The sequence below is a fragment of the Thalassophryne amazonica genome, chromosome 12 (assembly GCF_902500255.1).
Source record: "Thalassophryne amazonica chromosome 12, fThaAma1.1, whole genome shotgun sequence".
Lineage (NCBI taxonomy): Eukaryota > Metazoa > Chordata > Actinopteri > Batrachoidiformes > Batrachoididae > Thalassophryne > Thalassophryne amazonica.
The window spans coordinates 81,932,742-81,957,295 of NC_047114.1; the positions used below are offsets into that span (position 1 = coordinate 81,932,742).

Genomic DNA, 24,554 nt, shown 5'->3' on the forward strand with positions numbered 1-24,554 from the left:
CAACAAATTTACATTTAGGTCACTCCGCAAAATTGGTTCTGGCTACCTTAATGCATCTTTACTTAGGTTGAAATACTTTCCATAATTTTATTATGTTTATTGAGCACGTTGAATTTTAAGTTGTTGCATGTTATGTTTAAAAGTAACATGGTTTTAATGTCTTCACCCATAAAACTTGATTCTGTATCGTAGAAGCTACATGTTAGACTTACGTTCATGTAACATAAAAACCAAAGACACCCATCTTGTTTTTTTTGAGTGCAGTCTCAGTGTCGTGTCCTCAGACAGAAAATAGACTTCTTGTCCATTTTGGCCCCACCTGACTGGCAGCATAATCAGCCATTGTCTCTTGTCGCTGCAAAAACGCTCACTCTGATTGAAAATGAATAGCAAGTCCATCGGCTTTGCGTTTCGTCGTTTGTAGCCAATGTGACCGTCAGGAGAATGTCTTGAGTACTAGGTCTCTTAGGGGATCCACTGGAATGACTTTGCAAACAGTAAATTAGGGTGACTGCGGATTAGGTGGACCATTTTCAGTGTGAAGGAGCATCGGAAGAGAGAGAGAGAGAGAGAGAGAGAGTAGAGAGTAGAGAGAGAGAGAGAGAGTAGAGAGAGAGAGAGTTTCACTTTAGATAGGCTTGAGGATTAAGTCAAAACTACTTCACAGATTCTGACCACATTTGCACCACCAGATAGTTATTAGGACGGAAGACACCATTAAATTTTGGAGGTGATCTGGATCCGGATTGGCGATGTCAGAAATCTCTGGATTGCTCTTGTTTTAATTGTAAAACTGTTTAGCATGGCATTTAGTTAGATCAGATGTGCTGGACAGAATCACTCTGTCTTAAATTAACCTGTAATTTTGCTGGAACTGCTTCTGAAGCATTGCACCTCGTCCCTGTAGGTTTCTACATGACGTCTATGATGACGTCAAACTCTACACAGCTGAAGTGCTCAGCTGCTCACTACCAGAGTTGTCAGCAAGTGAGATGTGCATCCGCTTCTGGTGAGTCCAGTACTACTCTTCCACACGTGTGTCTTTATCTCGTTATGGAGGTTAAAGGTCATGCCTGTGTTGTATTTGTGTAGGTATTGGTTGCCTCCAGATTCCTCTAATGATCTCGAAGTCCTTGTCCTGCGGAGTGGGACGTATTATGATGCTTTCTGGCAAAGGTCTGGAGCGCCCTCTTCAGGCTGGGAGGTTGCAGAGGTCACGGTATCTTCTCCAGAAAAGTTCCATGTAATCCATTTTGTTTTCCTCACTCCCCATATTTGCCGTGAGATCACACTTGCATGTATTTCAGCCACTTCTTGCCATATAAAATCATTCTTTTGCTCGTCAGGTGGTATTTAAGGCAGTCTATGCTCCAGGAAGCACTTCTGCAGTGCAAATAGATGATTATTCTGCTAGGGATGGTGCCTGCATGCCCCGGGGAAATTGTGACTTTGAGTCTGGAGGGTGCACTTGGGTCAACATCCCAAAGAAAGAGGGGGATGACTGGTTTTTGGCAAAAGGAGGCTTCCAGGGTCCACCTACAGATCACACCACTCAAACCCCAGAGGGTACGAGCTTAGTCCATCCAATGAATAAATACATAAATATCCATGTTTGCAAACGTATGGACATACATTTTCAGACATATCTTTTTGCTTATTTCCCTTAGGCCGGTTCTTGATGAGCTTATTACAACCTGCAAATCCAACCAGTGTAGCCCAGGTTGTATCAGAATGGATTCAACTGAAGAACACACCCTCTTGTCTCACGTTATGGTACCATATGGACAACAGGTCAGAAAAAAAAACTGACATTGCTAAGTATGTGAGAATGCAGAGGATGCACTTCATCCTGTTTATCCTGCTTCATTTCCCCATTGACTTCCTCAGGAAGTGTGCACAAATGTCATTGAGACATGAATCACCTATTGCACATTGTGCAAGCCTTAGAATATTCTGTGGTGTCGTTCAAGAATTGCACTTTAGACCAGATCTGATAAGTAAGTCAGTGCCTTCGGCTGCCACCCTGTTTTTTCTCACTTGGGTTCACCACAGCCGGTCCGAAATGGATTTGCATGTTGAGTTGGCACAAGTTTTACACCGGATGCCCTTCTGATGGCAACTCCACATTACAACTGATATTGATTTTTAACTTCTACTAATATCTCTTGTACAGTATGTAGGATTCAAGGAAAAAAAACTTAATTGGTGTTTTATGACAGTTGGCTTTCTCTGTGCTATACAACACAAATGTAGAGGAGTGGGTAGGTTGTCGACCTGGGTGGTTGTCAGTCAGAACCCAAGATGGTTCTGTGGTGTGGTGGATGTGGCCACATGCAGTACCAGTACACACATCCCACACCTGTGGGTGGGTGAGAGAGTGGGTTAGTCCATCCCACTCAACATTTTGTAAGGAATAATAATGAGTTATTCACCAAATTTTAAAAAAACAGGTATTGACAATGATGGTAGTTAACTTTGACACACCAGCTCAATCATAAAAGCGGCTTTGTTTTGTTTGTTTGCCTAGTTTACATCCCAGAGATGTGTTTGATACCCGCTAAATACATCAACCGCCTTAACATGAGTGCCATCTAACAAGATAAGATAGCAATTTGCAGGATGTCCTCTATGTGAGAAAAAATTAAGGACAAAATATACAACAGAATGGGAAAGTAAAACCAGAATTAAGAAATTGATAGAATGTGAGGCTGGGGATGATACCACAAGGTTTCATCAATATGGCATACACGAAAGACTGTTCCAAAAGATTTCAAAACCTTTACAAACACCCATATTTATATTTATATTGAACACAGTTCCCAACTACATATCAAAAGGAAGATATTGTGTGCTGTGCCCCCACCTGCTGAACATCGACACCTGCTGGACATTTCAAGAATGTGCATCTATATCATATGAGGAATTTCATACTTATAGCGTACAGTGACAGTCAGTTCAGGGTCTGTACATGCACTCGCACATAGGTTGCTTCTGAGTAGGCTGAAAAGTTCTAAGGCTGACTATGATGCAGTTGTCGAATTGAACAAATTCAGGGTTATTTTTCTACATAGTCTCCCTGTAACTCCACACACTTCTTCCAGCGGTGCTTGAGTGCTTCGATTCCCTTTGCATAGAAGCTTTCATCTTGAGAGTCAAAACAGTCCTCAACGGCAGCCATCACCTCAACATTGCTCTGATAGTGCTTCCCAGCCAAGTTTTTTTTTCAGGTTTGGGAACAGATGAAAGTCCGAGGGTGCCAAGTCAGGGGAGTATGGTGGGTGATCTACCAGTTCGAATCCACACTCAAGGATAGTGGCCATGGCCACTGCTGACTTGTGAGTTGGGGCATTGTCTTGATGGAACAGCACCCCTTTCGTCAACTTTCCTGGTTGCTTCTTTTTGATAGCCTCGCGTAGCTGTCTCAGTAGGTTAGAATAGTACTGTCCATTTATGGTTTGTCCCTTTTCAAGATAGTCCACGAACACAATGCCCTTGGCATCCCAGAAAACTGAAACCATGACATTCCCTGCAGACGAAACAACCTTGGCCTTCTTTGGAGGTGGTGACCTTGGGTGTTTCTACTGCAATGATTGTTTTTTTGTCTCTGGTTCAAAGTGGTGAACCCAACACTCATCCTGGGTAAGAAAACGTTCCATGTAATTGGCTGGATCCTCTTCAAATTGTGCCAAGTTTGCCTTCGACATGACTAGCCTGGTGCATTTCTGATCAGGCGTCAGAAGACATGGCACCCACTGAGCTGACACCTTTGACATTCCAAGTTCTTCATGCAGAATGTGTTCAATTCTCTCACGGGATATTCCCACAGCATCTGCTAGCTGATTAATTGTCGATCGTCTGTCGTCCATCACCATTTCATGAACAAGGTCAATGTTTTTCTGGGTTGTGGCTGTTGCAGGCTGCCCAGACCTTGGGTCGTCTTCAAGGCTCTCTCTGCCCCTCTTAAATTCAGCTGCCCACTTCTGCATTGTAGATATGGAGGGAGCTTCATCCCCTAATGTAGCAACCATATCCACATGAATGTCCTTGGGCTTTAACCCCTTCTTATGCAAGTACTTAATCAAACCGCGATGCCAGATTTTGTCCATTTTTGCCGTTTCCCTCTACCACGAACATTCAAACTTGGCTATGAACCACAAACTACCTCACAACCTGGAAGAAAAAAAACACAGTTAGTCATCAGAAGAGTTGAACTTAATGCATGCCAAGTTTTTTGCCAAGTCTTCTTGGTGAGCCTTAGAACTTTTCAGCCTACCCTTGTATTAGAACAAAAACTAAATCTGAATCAAACATGCTTTTTGGCTGAATTAAAACTATTCATGTGTCAATGTTTTTTATCTGCATTTTACTGATAATATGAGTCTGGTTTCATCTTAAACAAGCAAGAGTGGCCTCCAGCAGCCCCCAGGAGCTATCAATGAGCAACAAGGCTTTAAAATCATATGTTGCATGTTAAAAGATGTGAACACAACCCAGAATTGAAGGTTCTCTGGTTCTCTTGATTCCTTTTCAGGGTCAAATCAGGAAGGATTGAAATGTCAGTGCCTAAATACCTGACCCACAACTTTACAGTAACACCATGGTGGGAACTACTGGTCCGTCGTGTCCTCACATGGAAATTCACTAAACCATCTTATTTGTGTCTTTGTCAGGGAATCGGGAACATTGCGGGTCTATAAACGTTCAGAGCCACTGGAGCAGGACATGCTGTTCAACACAAGCACCAGTAAAACCAGCTGGACCAGTTTTTCTCAATCTCTCTCATTGACCAAACCTTTCCAGGTATGCCAAAGCAGGCCTTTATCTTTACCTGCTCATTCAGTGTTACATCTACCCCATGGGGTCACCAAGCCTGCCACAGTTCGCCCGTCCTGCATTTTTTCAAGTGTAGCTGCTGCAACCACAGTTCGTCAATTCTCATGTTTCCAAGTTATTGATTGGCTAAGCACGCTTTATTTAATTAATTAGCAGTAGGTGGGAGACCCCTGATATACACCATTTTTCAATTGATAATTTATCCTTTTTATGATTATTCATTGCGTTCATGTTCAGCTGCTGATCGAGGCAGAGGCTGTCAACAGTGGACATATTGCTGTTGATGACATCACCGTCACACCAGGCCTTTGTCAAGGTACTGATACTTTAGTTTTTTCTACATAGAATACATTGTAAAACTCAGCTGACCAACCAAATACACTAATCTGTATTTCTTTGTAGTGAATGAAACAACTGGTGGATTTGTGGGCTGTTCGTTTGAGAATGGTACATGTGGCTGGGAGGACGTCAGTGATGGCCCATTTCAGTGGTTAAGATTACGAAATGGTACTGAGAATGCAGGACCCCCTATGGACCACACACTGGGCACTGAGTTGGGTAAGACCAAACTTAACAGCATTCCAAAATACAAAATAAATAAATAAATAAATCTGACCCAAGGTTTTCAACTTTCCATGACCCTGAACAGAATACGTAGAGATATACCTCAACACCAAGACAGTTATTTTAAATCAAATCAAAATCAAATCAATTTTATTTATATAGCACCAAATCACAACAAACAGTTGCCCCAAGGCGCTTTATATTGTAAGGCAAGGCCATACAATAATTACGGAAAAACCCCAACAGTCAAAACGACCCCCTGTGAGCAAGCACTTGGCGACAGTGGGAAGGAAAAACTCCCTTTTAACAGGAAGAAACCTCCAACAGAACCAGGCTCAGGGAGGGGCAGTCTTCTGCTGGGACTGGTTGGGGCTGAGGTAGAGAACCAGGAAAAAGACATGCTGTGGAGGGAAGCAGAGATCAATCACTAATGATTAAATGCAGAGTGGTGCATACAGAGCAAAAAGAGAAAGAAACACTCAGTGCATCATGGGAACCCCCCAGCAGTCTAAGTCTATAGCAGCATAACTAAGGGATGGTTCAGGGTCACCTGATCCAGCTCTAACTATAAGCTTTAGCAAAAAGGAAAGTTTTAAGCCTAATCTTAAAAGTAGAGAGGGTGTCTGTCTCCCTGATCTGAATTGGGAGCTGGTTCCACAGGAGAGGAGCCTGAAAGCTGAAGGCTCTGCCTCCCATTCTACTCTTACAAACCCTAGGAACTACAAGTAAGCCTGCAGTCTGAGAGCGAAGCGCTCTTATTGGGGGTGATATGGTACTATGAGGTCCCTAAGATAAGATGGGACCTGATTATTCAAAACCTTATAAGTAAGAAGAAGAATTTTAAATTCTATTCTAGAATTAACAGGAAGCCAATGAAGAGAGGCCAATATGGGTGAAATATGCCTCTCTCCTTCCAGTCCCTGTCAGTACTCTAGCTGCAGCATTTTGAATTAACTGAAGGCTTTTCAGGGAACTTTAGAACAACCCTGATAATAATGAATTACAATAGTCCAGCCTAGAGGAAATAAAATGCATTGAATTAGTTTTTCAGCATCACTCTGAGACAAGACCTTTCTAATTTTAGAGATATTGCGCAAATGCAAAAAAAGCAGTCCTCATATTTGTTTAATATGCACATTGAATGACATATCCTGATCAAAAATGACTCCAAGATTTCTCACAGTATTACTAGAGGTCAGGGTAATGCCATCCAGAGTAAGGATCTGGTTAGACACCATGTTTATAAGATTTGTGGGGCCAAATACAGTAACTTCAGTTTTATCTGAGTTTAAAGCAGGAATTAGAGGTCACCTCTGTCTTTATGTCTGTAAGACAATCCTGCAGTTTAGCTTAATTGGTGTGTGTCCTCTGGCTTCATGCATAGATAAAGCTGGGTATCATCTGCGTAACAATGAAAATTTAAGCAATGCTGTCTAATATACTGCCTAAGGGAAACATGTAGAAAGTGAATAAAATTGGTCCTAGCACAGAACCTTGTGGAACTCCCATAATTAACCTTAGGTCTGTGAAGAAGATTCCCCATTTACATGAACAAATTGTGAATCTATTAGATAAATATGATTCAAACCTACTGCAGCGCAGTGCCTTATACCTATGGCATGCTCTAATCTCTGTAATAAAATTTTATGGGCAACAGTATCAAAAGCAGCACTGAGGTCTAACAGAACAAGCACAGAGATGAGTCCACTGTCTGAGGCCATAAGAAGATCATTTGTAACTTTCACTAATGCTGTTTCTGTACTATGATGAATTCTAAAACCTGACTGAAACTATTCAAATAGACCATTCCTCTGCAGATGATCAGTTAGCTGTTTTACAACTACCCTTTCAAGAATTTTTGAGAGAAAAGGAAGGTTGGAGATTGGCCTATAATTAGCTAAGATAGCTGGGTCAAGTGATGGCTTTATAAGTAATGGTTTAATTACTTGCCACCTTAAAAGCTGTGGTACATAGCCAACTAATAAAGATAGATTGATCATATTAAGATCGATAGCATTAATTAATGGTAGGGCTTTCCTTGAGTAGCCTGGTAGAATGGGGTCTAATAGACATGTTGATGGTTTGGAGGAAGTAACTAATGAAAATAACTCAGACAGAACAATCGGAGAGAAAGAGTCTAACCAAATACCAGCATCACTGAAAGCAGCCAAAGATAATGATATGTCTTTGGGATGGTTATGAGTAATTTTTTCTCTAATAGTTAAAATTTTATTAGCAAAGAAAGTCATGAAGTCATTACTAGTTAAAGTTAAAGGAATACTCGGCTCAATAGAGCTCTGACTCTTTGTCAGCCTGGCTACAGTGCTGAAAAAAAACCTGGGGTTGTTCTTATTTTCTTCAATTAGTGATGAGTAGTAAGATGTCCTAGCTTTATGGAGGGCTTTTTTATAGAGCAACAGACTCTTTTTCCAGGCTAAGTGAAGATCTTCTAAATTAGTGAGACGCCATTTCCTCTCCAACTTACGGGTTATCTGCTTTAAGCTGCGAGTTTGTGAGTTATACCACGGAGTCAGGCACTTCTGATTTAAGGCTCTCTTTTTCAGAGGAGATACAGCATCCAAAGTTGTCTTCAATGAGGATGTAAAACTATTGACGAAATACTCTATCTCACTCACAGAGTTTAGGTAGCTACTCTGCCCTGTGTTGGTATATGGCATTAGAGAACATAAAGAAGGAATCATATCCTTAAACCTAGTTACAGCGCTTTCTGAAAGACTTCTAGTGTAATGAAACTTATTCCCCACTGCTGGGTAGTCCATCAGCGTAAATGTAAATGTTATTAAGAAATGATCAGACAGAAGGGAGTTTTCAGGGAATACTGTTAAGTCTTCAATTTCCATACCATAAGTCAAAACAAGATCTAAGATATGATTAAAGTGGTGGGTGGACTCATTTACATTTTGAGCAAAGCCAATAGAGTCTAATAATAGATTAAATACAGTGTTGAGGCTGTCATTCTCAGCATCTGTGTGGATGTTAAAATCGCCCACTATAATTATCTTATCTTGAGCTAAGCACTAAGTCAGACAAAAGGTCTGAAAATTCACAGAGAAACTCACAGTAATGACCAGTGGACGATAGATAATAACAAATAAAACTGGTTTTTTGGGACTTCCAATTTGGATGGACAAGCCTAAGAGTCAAGCTTTCAAATGAATTAAAGCTCTGTCTGGGTTTTTGATTAATTAATAAGCTGGAATGGAAGATTGCTGCTAATCCTCCGCCCCGGCCCGTGCTACGAGCATTCTGACAGTGTGACTCGGGGGTGTTGACTCATTTAAACTAACATATTCATCCTGCTGTAACCAGGTTTCTGTAAGGCAGAATAAATTCAATATGTTGATCAATTATTATATCATTTACCAACAGGGACTTAGAAGAGAGAGACCTAATGTTTAATAGACCACATTTAACTGTTTTAGTCTGTGGTGCAGTTGAAGGTGCTATATTTTTTTCTTTTGAATTTTTATGCTTAAATAGATTTTTGCTGGTTATTGGTAGTCTGGGAGCAGGCACCGTCTCTACGGGGATGGGGTAATGAGGGGATGGCAGGGGGAGAGAAGCTGCAGAGAGGTGTGTAGACTACAACTCTGCTTCCTGGTCCCAACCCTGGATAGTCACGGTTTGGAGGATTTAAGAAAATTGGCCAGATTTCTAGAAATGAGAGCTGCTCCATCCAAAGTGGGATGGATGCCGTCTCTCCTAACAAGACCAGGTTTTCCCCAGAAGCTTTGCCAATTATCTATGAAGCCCACCTCATTTTTTGGACACCACTCAGACAGCCAGCAATTCAAGGAGAACATGCGGCTAAACATGTCACTCCCGGTCTGATTGGGGAGGGGCCCAGAGAAAACTACAGAGTCCGACATTGTTTTTGCAAAGTTACCACCCGATTTAATGTTAATTTTAGTGACCTCCGATTGGCGTAACCGGGTGTCATTACTGCCGGACGTGAATTACAATCTTACCAATTTACGCTTAGCCTTAGCCAGCAGTTTCAAATTTCCTTCAATGTCGCCTGCTCTGGCCCCCGGAAGACAATTGACTATGGTTGCTGGTGTCGCTAACTTCACATTTCGCAAAACAGAGTCGCCAATAACCAGAGTTTGATCCTCGGCGGGTGTGTCGTAGAGTGGGGAAAAACGGTTAGAAATGTGAACGGGTTGGCGGTGTACACGGGGCTTCTGTTTAGGGCTACGCTTCCTCCTCACAGTCACCCAGTCGGCCTGCTTTCCCGGCTGCTCGGGATCTGCCAGAGGGAAACTAACGGCGGCTAAGCTACCTTGGTCCGCACCGACTACAGGGGCCTGGCTAGCTGTAGAATTTTCCACGGTGCGGAGCTGAGTCTCCAATTCGCCCAGCCTGGCCTCCAAAGCTACGAATAAGCTACACTTATTACAAGTACCGTTACTGCTAAAGGAGGCAGAGGAATAACTAAACATTTCACACCCAGAGCAGAAAGTGCGGGAGAGACAGGAGAAGCCGCCATGCTAAATCGGCTAAGAGCTAGTAGCTACGCTAAGCTAGCGGATTCCTAAAACACGCAAAGTGAATAATGTGTAAATAATTTAGAGGTGATTCAACAGAAGGAGTGCTTTAGTTAAGGCACGTAAAGATTACACTGGGAAACAAATCGTAATCTAGATAACTAGATCAATCTAACTGCGCAGATTAAACAGCTAACAGATACAGCAAAACACCGCTGTGCTCCGGAACAGGAAGTGATACAATACCGCAGTGAGAGCCAACCACCAGTAGAGGCAAGCAAGAGGGGATGTTTGCCTCTCATTTAAACTAACATATTCGTCCTGCTGTAACCAGGTTTCTGTTAGGCAGAATAAATCAATATGTTGATCAATTATTATATCATTTACTAACAGGGACTTAGAAGAGAAGATCTAATGTTAATAGACCACATTTAACTGTTTTAGTTTGTGGTGCAGTTGAAGGTGCTATATTATTTTTTCTTTTTGAATTTTTATGCTTAAATTGATTTTTACTGGTTGTTGGTGGTCTGGGAGCAGACACCGTCTCTACGGGGATGGGGTAATGAGGGGATGGCAGGGGGAGAGAAGCTGCAGAGAGGTGTGTAAGACTACTAAGATAAAACCATTCTCTTGACAACAAATGGTGGTTAATCAGAGATTTGTTGAAGAGACAATTTGTGATTCCACCTTAAACAATGAATGCACAGTGCAGCAGTTGTGTGTTTGAGTTGACTGAAGGGTCCCCTTGATTTACACACACCACCTGCACAAACTCCTATAGGTTTTGCAGGTTTTATAAGCAGGAAGGGAAACAGCAATTTAAGTGGAAATAGTACACGGAGTGAGAGAAAGAACCTTTGTTGTCATTGTACATATACATACATACATACATACATACAGTGAAATTTGTCTTCTGCATTTAACCCATCCTAATTACAGTTAGACACAATCCTGCCACTAGCAGCAGTGGGCAGCCACAGTCTGGCGCCCAGGGACCAACTCCAGATGTAAAGACGCTGCCTTGGTCAGGACAGAGAAAGGAGCAGACACTAAATAAGCATGTTTTTTGATTGTGGGAGAAAACCAGAGTGCCTGGAGGAAACCTACGCAGACACAGGAGAACATGCAAACTACCCTGGGAATCGATCCCAAGACTTCTTACTGTGAGGCACCAGTGCTAACCCACTATCCACTGTGCGCCCAACAAAACACCATCCAAAAGCTCTTTGATATCACAATAGATAGCCAAACTGACCGGTTTTGTACAGACTAAAAGTCGCCAGATTTATCAATAGTCGATAGACAGGATTTTAGTTGCTTGAGAATGTCAAAAAGTTGCCAAATTTAGCAACAGTTTGGAAATGGTTAATATAATAGAATTACAAAAAGAAAAAAAAATACAACAACAAATTTATCACAATATAGTCACCCATCTTCCCCATGCCACTGCCCCCAGGCAACAATAACAATAACCAACAAGCAAACGTAACAATCCAACTTTCAAAAGAACAAGATGCTATTCGGCGCTTCCTGCCATATGCATTCAATGTGACTTATGTTATCACGTCACAACATTTCAGAAAGCCATAGTGCTTCTGGTGACATTTTTTGGGCAACAGTATTACTGTAGTCACCTCACTGCACTTCATGGCTAGTTTATGATGGTAGCGGCCATGTTTGCTAAAGGTCATGATCTCATTACATTTCTGCCCAAGTAATATAAAAACAGATTAGCAATGATTAATTAATTGATTGATTGATTCACTTACTGTTAATTTATTATCTGGCTAGCGGCTGCATTAGCTAGTTGTCAAACCCAGTTTGGCTGCAGCACTAATAACTAATAACTAATTTGGGATAATTTTGGGGTGCTGAATCTGAATCTGGGCTCAGATTTCTTCTATCACATCACATTTTTTTGCAATCTGCATGTTCCCTATTGATGGATTACGCAAAAGTTGCTCATTCACTGACGAGTTTGACACCACTAATCATGCACACAAGCAGCTTCAAAAGCACAGTTTTTAAACCAGGTTTGCGAAATGTGAACAAGAGCCGTAATATCGTTTATGGCACCAAAGAGGTGCACGACACTGCAGCTTTTGCTTCAATGCTTGATACGAAAAAAATATGTTTTCATATTTCAGAAATGCCACCAGATTCGGATTCAGTGCACCCAAATTACCCAAAATCCATTGAAAAACTTAGAATTTATGCATTTATTTGTAGCTCCGCATTGTGTTATCTGGTATAAAGTAAGACCACAATAATAGAGAAATCTCATAATTCATGATGCAGAATTCTTGGACATACAACCTTATAATGCCTGAGAACACAAATACACAAAACACAGCTGGTTGTTGCCTTGTGTGCAGAAAAAAATTGTTGTTTTTCCTTATGTCTGCTGAAGCAGAGCATATTAAGCCCGGGTCATCCCTTGCCTGCTTGTCTTTGTTGATAGAACATGTTGTGTTTCTCCAAGTTCAGGACTAAACATCTGATTATGGCCGGGACTAGCCAAAAGCCATGTTTGTATAATGATTTGTTTTAATTATGGGAGTTGCACTTAACACGGCTGTCTGAGTGTGGAAGCCAGAAGGCTCTGTGGGTATGTTTGCATGCAGTACCTGTGGGAGCTTCTCCAGCTGCACCAATTTTCTGCTTCAACCACAATTAAATCTGAATCCTGAGTGCTCCTTGCTCACCTGTCTCATTTTATGCTGACATCATCGCAGAAATTCCACAACACCTTGTATGCCTTTTAAATGTATATTCAGGCAGTTAATGTTTTTTGTTGTGTGGGCTGCTGAAGAGGAGGTACTGCTGGCCCACCACCACCAGAGGGCGCCCTGCCTGGAGTGCGGGCTCCAGGCACCAGAGGGCGCCGCCGCCTCACAGGAGCAGCCAAGGTGACAGCTGTCACCCATCACCTGAGACAGCTGACAGCAATCATCAGTGGGGTATATCAGCAGGACGGCATCTCCACCTCAATGCCGAGATATCGTTTCTTCCTGAGAGGTAACGTATCAAAGCTGACGGAGTGTATCCTTTTGGATTTGTGCTTAGTTTGTGGATTACTGTTCCAACGAGAGGTGGAGGTAACTTCCCTGCTGTTCGGAGTCCTGGGTGCAAACGCGCCCCCATCTAACTGTTCTTTGTTCCTCGCCAGCAGTACCAGGTCCGACACGCGGAGGCAGTGGCCACCTGGGAGTTCGGGACTTGGCGGCTCCAGTATTCCCGGGGTCCTGTGGCGGAGGAAGCCGTGTGGTTCCGGTCTTACCTTGGAGAGGCGTCTCCTATCTTCGAGCCTGCCCACACGACACTTTTGTGAATTGACTGTTGTCCATTTCCGTGATTGGTTGTATTTGTTGTGCACATTCACAACAGTAAAGCGTTGTTATTTGACTTACTCCATTGTCCGTTCATTTGCGCCCCCTGTTCTTGGTCCGTGTTCCTACACTTTCACAACAGGATATCTCGGCCAGCGTCATGGATCCCGAGGGGCGTCAACCGGCTGTTGAACGGCCAATGGAAGAACAAGGCACACAGGCGTCCGCAGGAGGGGTAATCGGTGAATTGCAGCGGATCCTCACCGCTTTCACGACTCGGTTGGATTTGATGACCGAGCAGAACGTCCTCCTGAACCGCAGGGTGGAGGCTCTCGCCGCGCAGGTGGAAGCGCGCCCTCCGGGCGCCGCTGCGGCTCTCTCTCCCGTTGACCCTGTGCGTAACAGCGACGTTCCACTGGTTGTCCAACGACCCCTCCCACCTTCCCCTGAAGCATACATAAGCCCCCCAGAGCCGTACGGAGGCTGTGTGGAGACGTGCGCGGATTTTCGTATGCAGTGTTCGCTCGTCTTCGCACAGCGTCCCGTCATGTACGCGACCGACGCTAGCAAAGTAGCTTATGTGATAAATCTGCTTCGTGGTGAGGCACGCGCTTGGGCTACAGCGCTCTGGGAGCAAAGTTCACGGCTCCTTCTGACATATGATGGGTTTGTGAGGGAGCTCAGAACGGTGTTTGATCACCCTAATAGAGGAGAGACCGCTTCAGCCGTGCTGCTGTCAATGAGACAGGGGCGCCGGAGCGCAGCTGCTTATGCAGTCGACTTCCGCATCGCGGCTGCGAGGTCCGGCTGGAATAGCGCTGCCCTCCGCGCCGCCTTCGTAAACGGACTGTCGTTGGTCCTCAAGGAGCACCTGGTGGCTAAGGACGAACCGCGGGATTTAGATGGGCTTATCGATCTTGTCATACGATTAGACAATCGGTTAAATGAGCGCCGTCGGGAACGAGACGAAGGGCGTGGCCAGGCACGCGTCGTCCCTCTCCCTTCCGGTTCCGACCGCGTTCCGCCCTCCCCACGCTCCACGGCCCCTGCGCTGCGTGCGGTTACAGCCCCCCCTGCTGACGAAGCTATGGACACGAGTAGGGCAACATTTAGGGCACCGGTCACACAAAGGAGGCTGGCCCGCGGGGCGTGTTTTGTTTGTGGCTCGATTGAGCATCAAGTAAGAGACTGCCCCGAGCGGTTAAACACCAACGCCCGCCCCTAGAAACTGGGCTAGGGGTGGGCCGAGACATTCACGTGGGACACACCCACATCGCCACACGACTCCCAGTTACAATCCTTTATGAGGATTTAACCCTGAAGGCCCCAGCACTGGTGGACACGGGCTCAGAAGGGAATTTGCTAGACAGCAAATGGGCCAGGGAGATAGGGTTCCCTCTGGTGGCGCTTACCTCGCCTGTGCAGGTACGGGCGCTAGATGGCTCCCTACTCCCTCCAATCACTCACAAGACACCACCAGTAACTCTGGTGGTGTCGGGGAATCACCGGGAGGAGATCAAGTTTTTCGTGACTCCGGCCACCTCCCGTGTGATTTTAGGTTTTCCCTGGATGTTGAAACACAATCCCCGGATCGATTGGCCGTCCGGGGTAGTGGTTCAGTGGAGCGAGACCTGCCATCGGGTATGTTTAGGTTCCTCGGTTCCTCCCGGTTCCCAGGCCAGGGAGGAGGTCAGAGCCCCGCCCAATCTAGGGACGGTGCCGGTGCAGTACCATGACCTTGCGGAGGTGTTTAGCAAGGATCTGGCGCTCACCCTTCCCCCGCACCGCCCGTATGATTGTGCCATTGATTTGGTTCCAGGCGTTGAGTTCCCGTCCAGTAGGCTGTACAACCTCTCACGACCTGAACGCGAGTCAATGGAGACCTACATCTGGGACTCTTTGGCTGCCGGGTTGATCCGGAATTCCACCTCCCCGATGGGTGCGGGTTTCTTTTTTGTGGGGAAAAAGGATGGCGGATTACGTCCATGCATCGATTACAGGGGGCTGAACGAAATCACGGTTCGTAACCGATACCCCTTACCCTTGTTGGATTCGGTGTTCACGCCCCTGCATGGAGCTAAGATATTCACCAAGCTTGATCTTAGGAATGCGTATCACCTGGTTCGGATCCGGAAGGGAGACGAGTGGAAGACGGCATTTAGCACCCCGTTAGGTCATTTTGAGTACCTGGTCATGCCGTTCGGTCTTACAAACGCTCCCGCGACGTTCCAAGCATTAGTTAATGATGTCTTGCGGGACTTCCTGCACCGATTCGTCTTCGTATATCTAGACGACATACTCATCTTTTCTCCGGATCCTGAGACCCATGTCCGACATGTACGTCAGGTCCTGCAGCGGTTATTGGAGAACCGGCTGTTTGTTAAGGGCGAGAAGTGTGAGTTCCACCGCACCTCTTTGTCCTTCCTGGGGTTCATCATCTCCCCCAACTCCGTCGCTCCTGATCCGGCCAAGGTTGCGGCGGTGAGAGACTGGCCCCAACCCACAAGCCGTAGGAAGCTGCAACAGTTCCTCGGCTTTGCGAATTTCTACAGGAGGTTCATTAAGGGCTACAGTCAGGTTGTTAGCCCCCTGACAGCCCTGACCTCACCAAAAGTCCCCTTCACCTGGTCGGATCGTTGCGATGCCGCGTTCAAGGAGTTGAAACGGCGCTTCTCGTCTGCACCCGTTCTGGTGCAGCCCGATCCTAGTCGCCAGTTAGTGGTTGAAGTGGACGCCTCGGACTCAGGGATAGGAGCTGTGCTGTCCCAGAGTGGGAAGACCGATAAGGTCCTTCATCCGTGTGCCTATTTTTCCCGCAGGTTGACCCCGGCTGAACGGAACTATGACGTCGGCAACCAAGAACTCCTTGCGGTGAAAGAGGCTCTTGAAGAGTGGAGACACCTGTTGGAGGGAACATCCGTGCCATTCACGGTTTTCACTGACCACCGGAACCTGGAATATATCAGGACCGCCAAGCGGCTGAATCCCAGGCAAGCCCGCTGGTCACTGTTCTTCGGCCGTTTTGACTTCCGCATCACCTACCGGCCCGGGACCAAGAACCAGAAATCGGATGCCTTGTCCCGGGTACACGAAGACGAGGTCAAAACGGAGTTGTCGGATCCACCGGAACCCATCATCCCGGAGTCCACTATCGTGGCCACCCTCACCTGGGACGTAGAGAGAACCGTCCGGGAGGCCCTGGCACGAAGCCCGGACCCCGGGACTGGACCAAAGAACAGACTTTACGTCCCACCAGAAGCAAGGGCTGCAGTCCTGGACTCTAAGCTCTCCTGTCATCCAGGGGTGCGAAGGACCGTGGCAGTTGTCCGGCAGCGCTTCTGGTGGGCGTCCCTGGAGGCCGACGTCCGGGACTATATCCAGGCCTGTACCACCTGCGCCAGGGGCAAGGCCGACCATCGCAAGGCTCCGGGACTGCTACAGCCGCTGCCCGTGCCTCATCGCCCCTGGTCCCACATCGGCCTGGATTTTGTCACGGGCCTCCCGCCGTCCCAGGGAAACACCGTCATCCTCACGATAGTGGACCGATTCTCCAAGGCGGCCCACTTCGTGGCCCTCACGAAGCTCCCAACGGCCCAGGAGACAGCGGACCTCCTGGTCCACCATGTCGTCCGCCTGCATGGGATACCATCAGACATTGTCTCCGATCGCGGTCCCCAGTTCTCCTTGCACGTCTGGAGGAGCTTTTGCCGGGAACGGTCAGTCTCTCATCCGGGTATCACCCCCAGACCAACGGGCAAGCAGAGCGGGCCAATCAAGAAATGGAGCAAACACTACGTTGTGTGACAGCCGCGCACCCGGTGGCCTGGAGTACTCATCTGGCCTGGATCGAGTACACCCACAACAGTCAAGTGTCATCAGCCACCGGCCTCTCCCCCTTTGAGGTATGTTTGGGGTATCAGCCCCCCTTATTCCCGGTGGTTGAGGGAAAGGTCGGTGTGCCCTCGGTCCAGGCCCACCTGCGGAAGTGCCGTCGGGTGTGGCGTGCCGCCCGTTCTGCTTTGTTGAAGGCCCGGATGAGGGCGAAGACCCATGCAGACCGGCGGCGGACCCCGGCCCCTACGTATCGCCCCGGGCAGGAAGTGTGGTTGTCCACCAAGGACATTCCACTGCAAGTGGCCTCCCCAAAACTGCAAGACAGATACATAGGTCCGTTTAAGATTCTCAAGGTCATCAATCCCGCCGCAGTGATGCTTCGGCTTCCGGCCTCACTGCGGATCCATCCAGTATTTCATGTGTCAAAGATCAAGCCCCATCACACCTCGCCCCTCTGTACACCCGGACCGGCACCACCTCCTGCCCGGATCATCGATGGCGAGCCGGCTTGGACAGTGCGCCGGCTGTTGGACGTCCGACGGATGGGCCGGGGCTTTCAATATCTGGTGGACTGGGAGGGGTACGGTCCCGAAGAACGCTCCTGGGTGAAGAAGAGCTTCATCCTGGACCCGGCCCTCCTGGCCGACTTCTACCGTCGCCACCCGGACAAGCCCGGTCGGGCGCCAGGAGGCGCCCGTTGAGGGGGGGGTCCTGTTGTGTGGGCTGCTGAAGAGGAGGTACTGCTGGCCCACCACCACCAGAGGGCGCCCTGCCTGGAGTGCGGGCTCCAGGCACCAGAGGGCGCCGCCGCCTCACAGGAGCAGCCAAGGTGACAGCTGTCACCCATCACCTGAGACAGCTGACAGCAATCATCAGTGGGGTATATCAGCAGGACGGCATCTCCACCTCAATGCCGAGATATCGTTTCTTCCTGAGAGGTAACGTATCAAAGCTGACGGAGTGTATCCTTTTGGATTTGTGCTTAGTTTGTGGATTACTGTTCCAACGAGAGGTGGAGGTAACTTCCCTGCTGTTCGGAGTCCTGGGTGCAAACGCGCCCCCATCTAACTGTTCTTTGTTCCTCGCCAGCAGTACCAGGTCCGACACGCGGAGGCAGTGGCCACCTGGGAGTTCGGGACTTGGCGGCTCCAGTATTCCCGGGGTCCTGTGGCGGAGGAAGCCGTGTGGTTCCGGTCTTACCTTGGAGAGGCGTCTCCTATCTTCAAGCCTGCCCACACGACACTTTTGTGAATTGACTGTTGTCCATTTCCGTGATTGGTTGTATTTGTTGTGCACATTCACAACAGTAAAGCGTTGTTATTTGACTTACTCCATTGTCCGTTCATTTGCGCCCCCTGTTCTGGGTCCGTGTTCCTACACTTTCACAACAGTTTTTACTATATTGTTGAACAGTTAAGGACTTCTGCTGATCTATAAATCCTGACCGAGCAATGATCTGATATCGTTTTCTGCTTTCTACAAGTGTGGCGATATTCTCGTTGCAGATTGTGGTATGAATGACAACAGGATTGGTTTTAAGTTTTACTTCTTTACATGGGTGCAATTTGGTGGGGGATAGGGGGGACATGTCCCCCCCACCTTTTCAACCGGGGGGGACAGAATATGGTATGCCCCCCCACCTTCTGACATATATGTGTGTGCTTGAAACATGCTATGCCAGTCTTATGTGCAAAACCATGTCAGAATAGTATCTTTGTTTCTGCAAGTTTGTATTTTTAGCAGCATTGACTTGTTTACAACACCTGTTTCTTGTTTGTCACATTCAGAATTTTCTGGGACTGCATTTGCCCAGATTTGAAACCAAAAATAGTTGCCTCTAGGGACTAGTAGCTTGCTCGCGGGGGGTTGTTTTGACCATTGGGGTTTTTACGTGGTTATTTTATGGCCTTGCCTTGCGGTGTAAGGTGCCTTGGGGTAACTGTTTGTTGTGATTTGGCGCTATATAAATAAAATTGATTGATTGATTGACTAGTATCTACACATAAGTATCAATGGACCATATGCTAATTTACTAAATTCTGAAAGTTAGAAAAGGAAATCAGAAAAGCTTTCTGGGACCTCAGAAAGCCCATCTGCAATTATTGCTTGATCTCCAAAATCAGTCTATGCAAGCGAAATTATGTTCAGTATGAGTGTTGTCATTAGTGCCACTTCGAAAATTAAATTCATGATAAATAATTTATCCTAAACTTATGATCTGTTGTTTTTTCAAACTTATGCAAAAACAAATCTTGAGGGAAAAAAAATACAGTATGCGATAGTTAATAATTATTAAGAGCCTGTTCTTTCATATTTATGAATACATTTTACCGCATTGCAGTTGTTTTTTTAATGAAAACTCAACCTATCATTCTTTTTGAGTTCTTCACATGTGGTGATACCTTATTTACACCAGGATGTTAATAAAATCAGTGCTGGCTATTCTCAGAATAAAGTACTTATATCCACAGTTTCAAATTGCATAAGTCAAATGGTGTCCACTTTATGGTCTTCTCAAAACATTAAAATTACTGTTATGGATGCTCAGAATGCATCTGAGCTTATCTAGAAACTGCGGCCCCCAGACCCCTGGCCTATGGGCTTCGACCCTGCGGGCCTCACACTTTGTCCCCCCCAATTTCTAGTTCTAAATTGTGCCCTTTTCTTTAGGTTGGTACGTGGCAGTACAGTCAGACCGAGGTGAACACATCCACCCTGCTACACTGAAGAGCCCCACCATGATACAGGCCAGCGCCACATGCACGTTACACTTCTATTATCACATGCACGGTGAAGGTGAGATTTGCATGTGAGGACACTGCTGTTGCATCTAAGCACTTATGTGGACACAGTAAAAGTGAACAAGATTCTCAGTGTTTTTTTCTTATGAACTAGGATTAAAGCAGCTTCCAAACAATATTCTGTTGTTACATGCGATCTTTAACGCTGCATACTTTTCCTGGCATAGGACAACTGAAAGTCTTGTTAAAGAATGACTTCAGAGATACAACACTGTGGTGGCTATCTGGAAATCAGGGAGATTTGTGGAGTCATTCTGTGGTAACAGTTGGCCGAACTCTTCACGATTTCACCATCATGTTTGAAGGCTCAAGGAATTTCAACAGCCCTGGACATGTTTCCATTGATGATATTGATTTCACCAACTGCACCTTGCCTGGTAGGCTATCAGTCTCTTCTGCCATGTTGTTCTTGCACCTACTCACAATAGTAACGCATGCTGGGTATTGTTTTTGGCCTTGTGTATCATGTCTTGAGAACCATCCCTGGTTCTCAAGACCAGGCACCTAAGGCACTTTACTCTTTTCTGCTCTTCTATTTTACTCTTCCTTTTTAGATATTTGGGTATACCTTAGTATACTAGCATAGTTCCACCTTAGAATTAGAATATAATATATAACATATACCTTACTGAATTTTCATGTGTCAATACAAGAGTTTTGATCTGATTGGGACCAAAGTTAGTGGAATGATTGAGGGTTGGCCAAATGCAAGATGATTTCATTTTGAAAACAAAATGGTTAAAAATCAATGTCACAGAACAAGGTCTGATTTTTGGGGTCTGTAATTATACACACAGAGAAATAGGGGCACGATTTCTTTACCCAGAGGTACAAGTAAAGGAAGAAAGAATTTGGGCTCATTTAGGTCCATTTGTGTACCTTTCACACAGAGAAATAGAGGTATGAGTTCGGTACTCCAAAGTATCATTGTCAGGAAAATATCCCATAAGGTATAGAAAGAGTGGACATTTACTAAATTTTGACAGTATAGAATTATTGCCGATGGTTACTATTAAACACTAATTTGAATTCATATGTCACCTTTGTATGGGTCACATGACCTTAAACCTTAGGTCAGTGGTCTCCAAACTATTCCAGAAAGGGCCGAAAGGGTGCAGGTTTTCTTTGCAGCCACTGACTTCAGCAGGTGATTTCATTGATGAACTCATCCCACCTGTTCAAAGGGATGTTAATCAGTGAAATCACCTGCTGAAGTCAGTGGCTGCAAAGAAAACCTGCACCCTCTCGGCTCTTTCTAGAATAGTTTGGAGACCACTGCCTTAGGTGACCAACAAATGTCAAACTCAAGGTCATGACTGTTTAAATCAAGGAGTCTGGAGCCAGTGTGGATTTGACATGGTGTTAGTTACAGATAAACTAATTCAGTTTTGGATAGAAGTGATCAAATACTAAGACCACACATAATCATATGAACTATATTTTCCAGACTGTAAGTCATGGGGTATTTTTGAGGAAGTCTTGCAATTTATATTGAAGTGTGACTCAAAAAATAAATAAATAAATAAATTATGCCTTCATTATTAACAATAATTATAATAACTATTTACAGACGGCCTTCCCAGAAATCAAAACACTAAACCAAATGAATGGCAATAATAAAAAAAAGTACATTACAACGATGCACAAAGCATAATACAGAAAAAGGTGCTACTTCTACTACGACAAATACAGTAAATATTATGGTACTCCAGAATCACACAGAATTAATTTGCAGGAATCAGTGTCAAACATGTAAAGTGTAGGTGTTGAACTCTCTCAGCGCCCTTTCTGTACTCTTAGGCATAAAACGTTGAATTTAATTGAAAAAGTTAAGGTAACTTTTTCCACATAACATTGTTAATTAAGTGCAAAACAACATTGTAGCTGAAATTAATTAAATAAAAGGAAACATTATTACTTAAATCTCAATATTGTTTTGCACTTAATTGACAAAGTTATGTGGAAAAAGTTACCTTAACTTTAGCAATTAAATTCAACATTTTATTTCTTAGAGTTCTCACTGTGTTTTAATAAAACCATGTTATTCATATTTTTTTTGTTTGTTTTTTCCGCTATCAGAGCCCCAGCCTTCATGTCCAGATAATATGTTTACGTGCAACAACAGAGTCTGTGTGGATCACAGCCAAGTGTGTGACTATAGTGATGACTGTGGAGATCGGTCCGATGAGAACAACTGCGGTGAGATATATCAAATTTGGTAGTGGTGGAGTCTAACCACGATGCAGCTACTTTCTTTGGTAAAGAGTTTAGATGTTCTTCACATTTAGTTTTAAGTCACGTCTCTTTCCACCTTCATTTAGAGCAACAAGGTATGGCGGAACGCTGCAATTTTGAACAAGGTCTGTGTTCTTGGGCGGAGAGTGATGTAGACACAGCTGGGACTGAGTGGACACGTCTTAGAGGTCAGGAAGCCTGGCCCAAGCGAGGGCCTCCCAGGGATCATACCCAGAACTCTGCTGCAGGTGAAGAACTGTCCATGACTTACACTTGCTGACTGACCTTTTTTATAAGTTACACTGATCACCATTTTTCCATTCATCTGCTTCAACGAGGTCACTTTGTTGTCCCGGGGACTCACCTGAATGAGAGAGGCCAAACATCAGAGATGCTCTCTAAAACCTTACTGCCCAGTTCTAGCTGCACTGTGAGTAAAAAAAAAAAAAAAGTCTGTGAAATTAACAGGGAAATCCTGTGAAATTACAACATAAAAACTGTGAAAATAAAAACAACAGAGTTGTGTTTAACTGACCGCAATAATTTGTAAAATGTGGAACGAAACTGAACTGTGACTAACAGTACAAATATGTTAAAAATAAGCATATACCAATGTAGAATAAACAAATGACCTTAGTTTAAACACAGAAAAACAGTAATAACAAAAACTGTACAATATAGTTGAAATTACAACATGACACTGTTAAAATGTTTTTTTTCTGTTAATTTAAATAAAACTTTTTTTAGACTTTACAGATAAGAATTTTTACAAATACAGTAAAATACTGTAAATTAAGGGCTTGAAAAATGAGGTGATGTGTCTGTTTAAACTACATTTTGAGGATATTTAAACATAAAATGACCCTTTTGCAGAGATTTTATCTTCTAAATAGACAATTAATAGCTTATCTGTTCCCATAAATTTGCATTGTAATAATTAACATGCAAAAATGAAGAACAGATTCATTTTGCATTGTAATAATTATTAATCAATAATATAGCGATAGATAGCAAGGGTGGTGACCAAGTGGTTAGTGCACTTGGTTTCAGTTCCCAGTTCAAACCCCACCCCGTCACATTTGTCCATATAATTTGACGTTGCGTCAGGAAGAGCATCCAGCGTAAAACTTTTTTTATTTTATTTCATATTTTATTTTATTTTATTTATTTATAAAATTTGTGTCAAATCAACATGCAGAACCAGCAGCTGAAGGGACTTACTATATGTGTAAATATTACAGAAAAAAATTGTTTTAATAACAGCATGGCTATGCTAATTCAACAGGAAAAGACCGTTAAAATTACAGTTTTACTTTTTTTTAATTCAAATTTGTTTGTAAATTACAGGTTTAAGATGTAAAAATTTACATATTTTACGTATAACCATTTACATATTCACTGCAATTGTTACAGAATTCCCCTGGTAACCACAGCTGCCAGAATTTTTCCCTAAAAACAACGGCATTTTTTTTATAGTTCAGTACTGTCCGTGCAACAGTACTAATGTGACAGAAATTGAAGTGATCGCCTTCTTTTCAACACTCATTTCAGTGTTCTGACACCGGTTCATATAGGTGAGGTTCTTCGTCTACAGTATGGATGATGCTGCCTCCAATTTAACCATTCAGTCCAGGATTCGGCGGTCTGGAAGTGACGACACAGTGTTGTGGCTCAGAGAAAATTCAGAAAGCTTCAGCTGGCAGAGAGTGCAGCTCAACTTCTCTTCCACAGCCAACAGTAAGGTCAGTGAAGGCGATGACTAGTAAGTCCTATATAGACCCTGAGGTCCGGTGATGCCGGTGCTTATCTCCAGATTCTGTAGCATCAATTGGATGTGACCCTATCTAAAAGGGACACCAGTCTGATGCAGGTTACTTCCCAATCAAGGCCAGTACCAATTTACAGCTGGGTGGACAGAGGCAATGTATACTAACTGTCTTATACAAAGACAGAGACAGGTAGCATGAGTGGGACTCGAACCCAAGTCTACGTATTCGCAGGCTAGCTCCTTATCCACTCAGCTACCAGCTTTATATTTCTTTTATAGTGGAAAAAAGCAGTGGCAGAATGCTGTTTTTAAGTAATAGTTAATAGCACCAGTGGAGCATGAAGACAGTGAGGGTGACAGCAACCTGACATCTGACGCCAATGACCTTGACCTTCATCCAAATGGCTGACAAGTGGCTGACCTTGGCAGGGAAATTCTAGAGTATGTGCCACATATTCTCCAAATCGGGTTGAAAGTCACATCCCTTAACCCATCTTGCCCAAATTAATTCTTTGAGGCTAATTTTGGGGTCAACCTTCAATGATTTTACCAAGTTTGGTAGAAATCAGCAAAATGATGTGAGAGAAGAAAGACAGGCAGACATGACATTGGCCCCAATGGTTGACCTTTGGCAAAAGTGAGCTGACTTGAGCAATTCCAGAGCCTACCTCCATATGTGTGC

General features: G+C 44.6%; 1 protein-coding gene across 2 annotated transcripts in view; it reads left to right on the forward strand.

The window, feature by feature from the left end:
• Positions 1–24,554, forward strand: part of LOC117522232 (MAM and LDL-receptor class A domain-containing protein 1-like) — a 42,545-nt gene that overhangs the window by 2,443 nt on the left and 15,548 nt on the right. For both annotated transcript variants that reach the window (XM_034183623.1, XM_034183624.1), the window contains exons 2-14: positions 908–1,009; positions 1,093–1,243; positions 1,347–1,566; positions 1,668–1,791; positions 4,671–4,800; positions 5,071–5,149; positions 5,236–5,391; positions 19,739–19,864; positions 20,037–20,246; positions 21,949–22,068; positions 22,191–22,352; positions 22,443–22,534; positions 23,679–23,846. In XM_034183623.1, coding sequence (XP_034039514.1) covers positions 993–1,009; positions 1,093–1,243; positions 1,347–1,566; positions 1,668–1,791; positions 4,671–4,800; positions 5,071–5,149; positions 5,236–5,391; positions 19,739–19,864; positions 20,037–20,246; positions 21,949–22,068; positions 22,191–22,352; positions 22,443–22,534; positions 23,679–23,846 — 1,755 coding nt within the window. In that variant the 5' untranslated portion in view covers positions 908–992. The remainder of the gene's footprint in view (positions 1–907; positions 1,010–1,092; positions 1,244–1,346; positions 1,567–1,667; positions 1,792–4,670; positions 4,801–5,070; positions 5,150–5,235; positions 5,392–19,738; positions 19,865–20,036; positions 20,247–21,948; positions 22,069–22,190; positions 22,353–22,442; positions 22,535–23,678; positions 23,847–24,554) is intronic.